The sequence below is a fragment of the Elephantulus edwardii genome, unplaced genomic scaffold (genome assembly GCF_000299155.1).
Source record: "Elephantulus edwardii isolate Elephantulus edwardi_28Jun2011 unplaced genomic scaffold, EleEdw1.0 scaffold00296, whole genome shotgun sequence".
Taxonomy (NCBI): domain Eukaryota; kingdom Metazoa; phylum Chordata; class Mammalia; order Macroscelidea; family Macroscelididae; genus Elephantulus; species Elephantulus edwardii.
In genome coordinates, this window is record NW_006400046.1 from 2723556 (window position 1) to 2733913 (window position 10358).

The 10358-nt window shown below is 38.5% G+C and overlaps 1 protein-coding gene across 1 annotated transcript in view; it reads left to right on the top strand.

The window, feature by feature from the left end:
- Positions 1-10358, top strand: part of LOC102866310 (zinc finger protein 420-like) — a 53908-nt gene that overhangs the window by 31556 nt on the left and 11994 nt on the right. The window contains exons 3-5 of the mRNA XM_006900835.1: positions 2949-3075; positions 5174-6148; positions 6569-6700. Of these exons, the coding sequence (XP_006900897.1) occupies positions 2949-3075; positions 5174-6148; positions 6569-6700 (1234 nt within the window). The remainder of the gene's footprint in view (positions 1-2948; positions 3076-5173; positions 6149-6568; positions 6701-10358) is intronic.

Genomic DNA, 10358 nt, shown 5'->3' on the forward strand with positions numbered 1-10358 from the left:
AGTCTCTCTCAGGGAGGAGTGATAGGGAATGGCAAAGGACACACCGACAAAGAAGATTAATCAGAACTGGCTTTGACAAGCACTGTGGCAATTGGACAATTAAAACAGACATTCGGATGGCGGGGAAGAAGAACAAACTGGGGAGGAGGGTAGAGAGAATGGTGCAGCAATGAAGGAGTGAAAGCCCCCCCCCAAAAAAATATGGCAATAATTTTGAGCTCATGCAATTTAATAATTTCAGTAAAATATAAAACGTAAAAATACAAGAATAAGTATATTACTGGTGAGATTTTACAATTGTAGAAACAAATCTCTTCTGCATATCAAGAGCAATTGAGGTTATTGAGTGGTAATGATTTTACTCAGAGCATGACAGACAGTATACAAGCCATGAATGCTATAACCAATATCAAATCATTAATTAAAAGTACTCTGAGAATTTTGGGGATCTTAGTTATTGTTATTCTTTTGTGTTTAGTCTTAGCAAAACTCCACCAAGGCAAATAGAGGAAAGAAAGAAAATGCTGTGTTCTCGCTCATGCTTCATAAGACTCAGCAAAAACAAAAAGGGGGAAATGAAGGATCCCTGAAGGGTGAGGAACAAGAAGTCTGCTGTACAAAGAAATGTTCCACGAACACCTGAGGCCCTGGAAAATCAGAGACTCTTTAGGAGGATCTGGGATAAAAACAGCTCAGATTTAGTTCTAAAAACTATTCTGCGTCAGCACTCTTCTGAGTGACTTACCCCAAAAGGGTAAGAACCAGAGGAGTTCTTGCTAACAAGATCTCCTGAATGTAGGAGTGGGGGGACAGACATGTGCAAACAGCCTTTCCTTGGATCAGACTTACTTATCCATTTGCTTTCTTAAAAAAACCCCTTATTTCTTTTTAATTAATTTAAAAAAAAATTTATTATTTTTGTGGGTATGGTCAAATCCTTTTGACTGTGTGGATCACAAGCTATGGTTGACTCTGAGAAGAATGGGAATCCCAGGACATTTGATTATGCTAATGTGAAACCTATACTTGGACCAAGAGGCAGTCTTCAGAACAGAGCAGGGAGACACTGGATGGTTCAAAATCAAGAAAGGGGTCCATCAGGGATGTAGTCTGTCTCCATACCTTTTCAATCTCTATGCAGAACAGATCATCTGAGACACTAAGCTGTACGAGGAGGAATGTGGCATCAGGATTCGTGGAAGAATCATCAACAACCTGCGTTATGCAGATGACACAACCCTGCTTGCTGAAACTGAGGAGGACCTGAAGTGGTTGCTGCAGAAAGTCAAGGACTATAGACTCCTATATGGATTGAAGCTCAACATCAAGAAAACAAAGATTTTCACACTGGGCCAATTGGCAGCATCAGTATGGATGATGAAGAGATTGAGATAGTTAACAGTTTTAGTTTGCTTGGCTTCAGAGTCAACACTCTTGGTAACAGCAGCCAGGAAATCAGAAGATGAATTGCATTGGGAAAGTCAGCTGTGAGGGACCTCTCAAAAGTACTGAAGAGCACTGATGTCAGGCTGGAGACTAAGGTACACCTGATCCAGGCTATAGTCTTTGCAGTTATGTGCTATGCATCGGAGAGTTGGACAGTGAATAGAGGTGATAGAAAGAGAATTGATGCCTTTGAGCTGTGGTGCTGGAGAAGAGTGTTGAATATACCATGGACTGCTAGGAGAACAAACAGGTTCATCCTGGAGAAGGTGAAGCCAGAATGCTCCTTGGAGTCAAGGATTCTGAAGCTTCGTCTGACATATTTTGGGCTTGTTGCAAGGAGGGACTGGTCCTTGGAGAGGGACATTATGTTTGGGAGAGTGGAGGGACAGCATAGGAGAGGAAGACCCTCGGTGAGTGGAGTGGTGGGAATGAGTGTGTTTGAGATGGCGAGGTAGGCACAGGATAGAACGGCGTTTAGGGCTCTTGTACATAGGGTCTCTATGAATTGCATGCAACTTGATGGCACATAACAACAACGTGGTCAAATTATATCTGACTGATACAGGAGGAAATTGCCCCTCCTCCTGCAGAGCATCTGGTGGATTCAAACCAAGTACCTCTGGGATTGAAGTGCAGCTTCTTGCCACTAGGCTACTAGAGCTCCCTCCATTTGCTTTCTTGAGATGAGAAAAAGAGAAAGAACACAGATCTTTGAATAGTCAAAGATAATTTACTTCAGTAAGAATGTGTCCTGTTTTTCTTTACCCTGAGAAAAATGTAGGTGACTTTCTTTATGTATGCTATGCCTGCTTTTGTAATAAAAGAGAGAACAGGACAGCTCCATTGCCTGATGAAGCTTTTGGCTCTTTGACTTTTAATCATCTCTTGTGAGTCTCTACCTTTTGCTACCCGCGATCACAGAACACCATGAAACTTCAAAGGACAAATACTGCATAATGCCACTGTTATAAAACAGGACTCACATGGGGTTTGGTAGGAAACTAAGAAAAGAGAGGACAAATAATGTACATTGCATTGAAACAGATGAGGGAAAGAACTGCTTAAAAGGAATATATGATCAGATATTTTTTACATAACAACAGTCTAGAATAAGAGCTGCATAGTAAAGTGGACTTGGTAGGAGGGCATTGTACATTGAAAGAATTTTTTAAAGAGAAAAGTGAACTGGGGCAGGGAGGAAAATGTGCAACAATGAATGATGAATGGAAATCCAAGTTCTCTATAAACTTTCATTAAAATCTCAATTAAAAAAGCAAAAAACTATAGAATTTTTATTTTAGTTTATTGGTTGTCTTTGACAGCAGATTCAATTAAGAGGAAGTGAATGTAAGCTGATGGCTACACTGTAGACAGTAATAGAAGACAGACATGGTATGACATAGTTGTGAATTCTCAGGTCCCCAGAACAGTCAGCCTTCCCCTTTTAAGTTTGTACACATTGTGTGGCATCTTGCTGATCAAACATGTTTGGGCTGTTTTAGGATTCAGTTGTCATGGAAGATGTGGCTGTGGTGTTTACTCAGGAAGAGTGGGCTTTGCTGGATCTTGTTCAGAAGAATCTCTACAAAGATGTGATGATGGAAACCTTCAAAAACCTGGCCTCAGTAGGTAAGAATGGCATCATTTTAAAATTGAGAAAAAACTTTAGTATCTCTTATTTTATCTATTGACTTTGCTCCAGTACTTGTGCTGACGAATGGGAATAAATGATGAAATAAAACAGGCATAGTCCCTTGCTCTGCGGCTGCCTGTAAACATAATGGTCAGTGTATGAAAGTGCATTTTCATGTCTGTTGTGATTAAAAACTTCTAGCATTTTAAGTGTTTTAAGTCTAAGCATTGATTTTTGAGTTTAAGCTGAACTCTAAGATACTTTTTGGGGGGACCTTACAGAGAGTTTTAATGTGTTACAGAATAGATGTAATTATTTTGCTGTGAGTAAACTACCCATCTTAAAAGAGCTTGAAGATTGAAATACTGGCTTAGTGCCAGGAAAATGCTCATTGCTCTACATTGCCTATCTTATAATAGTAATTTCTTTGTGAACCACCATGCCAGCTGTACTCATTTGTTTTCCCAGAGGAGCTGGAACAGTGGAGATATATAATAATATTTAAATCATTCAGACAGAAAAAGACTTCTTTGGGTTGAAGACAACCACAGATATTTGAACCTCCTTTTCTAACTTCAGCAACTACCCGTGGATGTGATCATGAAGATACTTTTTTCTTTTAATTCTATATGTGTACTGAATCTAATATCTTTCTACTTAGTCCTTTTAATTATACCTGTTTATTCCACCTTCAACTGTCAGACTTCATGAATATATTGCCTAGTAAATGATTTGTTAATGCTTTCTAAAATCGTGAAATTAAAAATGTTGTACAGATCTTTTTTTTTGTTCTTAACAACTCCCTTTTGGCCTAATTATTGCCTTTTTGTTTCATATTGTAAAACTCATTTTGAATTATTGGGTCAGTGTCTCAGAATCTAAACGATGGAGAAAAGTTATCCAGTGAACATATAATGGGGCAATTCATGACGAATAATAAGAGCTGGTCCTGCATGTTAGAAGAAATATCTGTATTGTGTGCCAGTAAAGTTCAGCATGAAAATCACAGGGGAGATTTGAGGTGAGTTCATTCATGGTGAGAAAATAGTGCCTCAGGAGAAAGTCCTAGGGCATCATTACATTATATACTTCAATATATGGATATGTATGCATTTGTGTTTATTTATATAATGCTTGGCAAAGTAGATAATCAACATAAAAAAGGAATACTGCCAATGTGGTAGATTGACAGAATGGGCTTAAGTATAGTATTAATTGTGAGGATGGCACAGATCCAGGCATTGTGTCCTTCTCTTTTGTGTTGGGTCCTTGTGAGTCAGAACTGACTTAACAGCACCTGATAACAACATATATAAATCTAGCTGCAAAATTATGTATCCAGGGAATTTGAACAATTAAACATTTTTTGGTAAATGTGAGCCAGACACCAAGTATATTTGCACAAATACCAGAAAGCTGTATATTTTAGCAAAATAAAGATAGTAATGGCAGTATTTCTGTTTGTCATCTTAACCTGTGATATATGAGACAAATTGGGGCAAAGTCTTCACACATTCACCATGTCCAGAATTTTACGAAATGAAAACAAATTTGTTTCCAACAGCATGTTACCTATTTTTAACAGAAGTTCAGTTGAGAATCTCCTTGAACATAATGAAGGGAGTCAATGTGATAAAACTTCCAGCTGGATTCCTCATCTCCCTCTCATAAAAAGAAATCTTGAAGAAGCAAATTCATTTGAATGCTGTGAATGTGGTGAGGATTTCATGGATCAGTCGTCACATAAGCATCATTCACGATCTCGCATGATGTGCAGTATCTGTCACTGTAAGAATTGTGGAGAAGCCTGTAATTGTCTTCCTCATCTAATGAGTCCTGTGGGAACTATTAATGGAAAGAAATCACATATATGTAAGGTATGTGGGGAGGACTTCATTTGTGCTTCAACACTTAAGAATTTGGTGGCAAGAATCACTGGGGAGAAAAATGGTGAATGTAATGAATCTGAGAAAAATATCGGTAAATTCTCATCCTATTGGAAATGTGTGAAAGGTTGTAAGAATGGATGTAAAAAATGTTATAAACCACATAAGCATCCTTCATCCTTTTTACATAAAAAATGTCATAACATAGGTATACCTTATGAATGTAAGGCATGTGGAAAAGGCTTTAGTTGTTCTTCAGACCTCATTAGACATAGAGAAACTCACATTGAGAAGAGGCCTTATGAGTGTAAGGAATGTGGGAAAGCCTTTAGCCAGGCCTCACACCTCACTACACATGTAAGAATTCACAGTGGGGAGAGGCCTTATGCATGTAAGGAGTGTGGGAAGACCTTTGTTGTAGCTGCTTCCCTCACCAGACATAAAAGAACTCATAGTGGAGAGAAGCCTTATGAATGTCAGGAGTGTGGAAAAGCATTTAGTCGTTCCTCACACCTCATTGAACATATGAAAACTCACAGTGGAGAGAGGCCATATGAGTGTAAGGAGTGTGGGAAAGCGTTTAGTCGTTCCTCACACCTCAGTGAACATTTGAAAACTCACAGTGGAGAGAGGCCTTATGTATGTAAAGAATGTGGAAAAGCCTTTAGCCAGACCTCACACCTCACCACACACATAAGAACTCACAGTGGGGAGAGACCTTACGAATGCAAGGAATGTGGGAAAACCTTTGCTGAGGCCTCATCCCTTACTACACATACAAGGACCCACAGTGACGAGAGGCCTTATGAATGTAAGGAATGTGGGAAAGCATTTAGATGTTCCTCACACCTCACTAAACATACAAGATCTCACAGTGGAGAGAGACCTTATGAGTGTAAGGAGTGTGGGAAATCTTTCACATGTTCCTCCCACCTCACTGAGCATGTAAGAACACACAGTGGAGAGAAGCCTTATGAGTGTAAGGAATGCAGGAAGGCTTTTAGTTGTTCCTCACACCTCACTTCACACATGAAAACTCACAGTGGAGAGAAGCCTTATGAATGTAAGCACTGCGGGAAAGCTTTTAGCCAGGCCTCTTCCCTCACTACACATTTAAGAACACATAGTGGAGAGAAGCCTTATGAATGTAAAGAATGTGGGAAAACCTTTAGTCAGTCATCAAGTCTCATTATACATATAAGAACTCACAGTGGGGCCAGGCCGTATGCGTGTAAGGAGTGTGGAAAAGCCTTTAGGTGTTCTTCACACCTCACTGAACATATAAGAACTCACAGTGGAGAGAGGCCTTATGAGTGTAAGGAATGTGGAAAAGCATTCAGCCAGGCCTCTGCTTTCAATATACATATAAGAACACACACTGAGGAGAGGCCTTATCAGTGTAAGGAATGTGGGAAATCCTTTGTTCAGGCTTCATTTCTTACTCAACATGTAAGAATCCACAGTGGAGAAAAGCCTTATGAATGTAAGGAATGTGGGAAAGCTTTTAATTATTCTTCACACCTCACTTCACATTTAAGGACACACAGTGGGGAGAGGCCTTATGAATGTAAGCAGTGTGGAAAGGCTTTTATTCAGGGCTCAGCTCTCACTACACACATAAGAACTCACACTGGAGAGAGGCCTTATGAGTGTAAGGAATGTGGGAAAGCCTTCAGTCAGGCTTCATCCCTCACCACCCATATAAGGACGCACAGTGGAATTAGGCCTTATGAATGTAAGGACTGTGGAAAGGCCTTTGGCCATTCTTCACACCTAAGCAGACATAAAAGGACCCACGGTCGAGAGGATTCATGATTATGATGAATGTGGAAAAGCCAACTGGATTTTGGAGCTCATACTTGACAGCCTACTCTGAAAAGTGGAATGTTACATTATTATTTTTTTTTATTCCCAACCCTCCTGGAATGTTACATTTTTATATGTATATCTTAAAATAGAAAAATTTTGGAAGTCTATAATTAAAGAATAAAGTTTCTTAGTGGATAAGAAAGTAATACTATAATTATCATTAATGCGACTATGTGCCTTTAAGAGAAATTAACCTTCTACAGAGTTGTCATAATCTGCATTTGCTACTTCCTCATTAAAATTTAACTGTTCTTAAAAATCTATTTTAATACAATTAAGTCTGGAGATGTATTAGATAACGATTGAGCTGTTAACCAAAAGGCCAAGTCCACCTGTAGCTCTTTGGGGAGAAAGTTGGACAAGTAGTAATCTGTAAAATTTTATAGCCTCAGAAATCCTATGGAGGATCACTGTGGAAGGAACTTACTTGATGACAGTGTTTTTCTTTGTTTATTTGTTTGGTTTGCTTTACAATCTTTTCTGTTACAAATAAGGGTGCAGGGAATAGTCTTGTACAAATATAATTTTATATTATTTAATATTTTACTGATGTTATTTTGCATATAATAAAAACACTGATCCTGTCTTTGGTGTAAGAGTATTTTCTTCAATTTACATGTCTATTGACTTTCCTTCCATTGTTTTCTATGATAAAATTAAGAATATTATGCTATATTATTAGTATTTTTTAAAATTTTATTTCATTATTTTATTGTGTGTACCGTCAAGTCACATCTGATTGACACAGGAGGAGATTGTTCCTCCTTCTCCAGCAGAGTATCTGGTGGATTTGAACTGTGTACCTCTGAGATTGCAGTGCAGCTTCTTGCCACTAGGCCACCAGAGCTTGCCTGGTATTTCTTTTAAGGTAATATTTTGAGAGTGTGCAAATTCTCAGTTTTTTGTTATACTCATTAATGAGTATTAACTTATTAAATTATTACTGTGATGCTTACCAAATGGCATTCAAAGAATAATTTCTATTGCAGCCATTCATCTACCTTTATTCATTGGAATTCTGCAAGGAAGAGCTTTTCTTTTTTCCTTTATTTATTAAGCTGTTTATACCAGTATATGCTAATCCATAATATTTTTTCCTTGTTAAAATTTCCCAAGAATTGTATATTAAGAACTCTGTCATAGGTTGAATGATTTCTTACCCTATCAAATACAGGAAATATGGTAAAATGTGAAGAGTCAGGCATAAGGTTAGTTTTCCTAGGGTGTGGCCAGTGATAACTTTTATCTCAGTAGAGATAAAAAGGGTCAGAGGAATTAGTAGAGATAAAAAGGGTCAGAGGAAGCCAGCTAGGAGAGGAACACCTCAGTATCACTGAGAAATAATAATCAGGAGTGGAATAATGTTTTTGGACACAGCCTCCTGTGTGAAGTGTTTTGAAAACAGGGTAAGTGAGAACACGTGAAGGTTTCCAGAGAATATTGAACCTACAGATACAGAAAGAATAAAAAAAAATTCCTTCACAACTGATTGAGAGAGGGGGCTGCTCCTAGGGCTGGCACATTGAATTTGAAATTACAGCCTTTTATTTTTGTTTTCTTTTTTTTTTAAATTATTTTTTGTGCATTGTACCATCAAATAAAATACGACTACTGGTACAGGAGGAGATTGTCCCTCCTTCTCCATCAGGGAATCTGGTGGATTCGAACCAGGCACATCTCGGATTGCAGTGCAGCTTCTTGCCACTAGGCCACCAGAGCTCCCTGAAATTACAGCCTTTTAAAGGAAGAAGGATGGACAGTCTCCTTTCATTCAGTTAATAGCTTCTGAAAACCTGCTGGAGGTCAGCTATGAGTCTGTTCTGACTTGATGGTACATAACAACTCCATGAGTTATTATGAGTTAGCTTATAGCCTATTGGGTGAGGAGTTGTGCTGCCAACCCAAAGGCAGGCAGTTCAAATCTATCAGATACTCGTCTGGATAAAGATGGACAATCTTGGGGGGGGGGAGGGATGGGCGGGGAGAGAAGCGCAGCAGTGAATGAGTGGAAATCCAAAATCTCTGTAAATGCTCATTAAAATTATTAAAAAAAAGATGGACAATATTCTTGTATAATTATAGTATCTGAAAACCATCTGCGAGGTCAGCTGTGAATCAGTTCTAACTTGACAATATTGAGTTATTTAAAGGGAGTTTTGGTAGCATAGTGCATTTGATTCCAGTGCAACACCACATGATTTATTTTACCCTTTCCCCTGTTTGTTGTTGTTAAGTGCCGTCAAGTCAAATACAATTCATAGCAACCCTGTGAACAACAGATCTGAACCCTGTCTTATCCTTACACTTCCTGACACAGAAGAGCCCATTGCAGTAGTCACTGTCATTGCATCAGTCCACTTGGTCAAGAGCCTTCCTCTCTGTTGCCTACCTTCCACTCTTCCTAGCATTATGTCCCTCTCCAAGGAATAGGCCCTCCTAGCAACATGCCCAAAATATGTGGGGTGAAGCCTTATTATTCTTGCCTCCAAAGAACACTCTGCCCTTTCCAAGTCATATTTATTTGTTCTTTTGACTGTCCATGGGATGTTTAGTACTCTTCTCCAACACCTCAGCTCAAAGGCATTAATTCTTCTGTCATCTTTATTCATTGCCAGCTCTCAGATACATAGCAAGTGATTGGAAAGACCATGGCCTGAATCAGATGCACCTTAGTCCTCAAATGGACATCATTACTCTTCAGTAGTTTGGAGAGGTCCCTAACTGCTTGGTGCTTATCATGGCAGAATCTTTTCTAATGATTGACATTTGTTTTTTGATAAACAAGTAATTCAACAATTTAGGGTCCTTGGTTCTTTAAACATTATTTAAGTCCCTAACTGTAGGCTTTTCCAGTGCTATATACTTAATAGTGGGCTTGGTGATAGGAATGGGGCTGGAAATAGAATGATTGAATTTTCAATGATTTATTCATTGCAAATACCTCTTTTTAAAAGATAGAAACGAGGGGCAGGAGGAGGCCTGGGCCAGAGAGAAGTGCAGCAATGAATGAATGGAAATCCAAAATCTCTGTAAATATTCATTAAAATTATTAAAAAAAAGATAGAAACGATGACTTTACACATGGATCTCACCTGATGGGGTGAATCGGAATCAGATTGACTACATCTGTGGAAGAAATCACTGGAGAAGCTCAATATCGGCAGTCAAAACTAGACCAGGGCAGACTGTGGGTCAGACCATGCAAGTTTAAATTGAGGTGGAAGAAAGTTAAAGTAAGTCCACAGGAACCAAGTGATGATCTTGAATCAATTCCATCTGAATTTAAAGATCATCTTAGGAATTGATTTGAGGCATTGAACACAAATGATTGAAGACCAGGTAAGTTATGGGATGATATCAAGGACATCATCCATGAACAAACCAAAAGGTCATTACAAAAAGAGAAGAGAAAGAAAAAATAAAAATGGATGTCAGAAGAAATTCTAAAAATTGCACTGAGTGTTGAGAAGCCAAAACAAAAGGAAAACTTGCTGAAGTAAAAAAGCTGAAAAGAAGATTTCAAA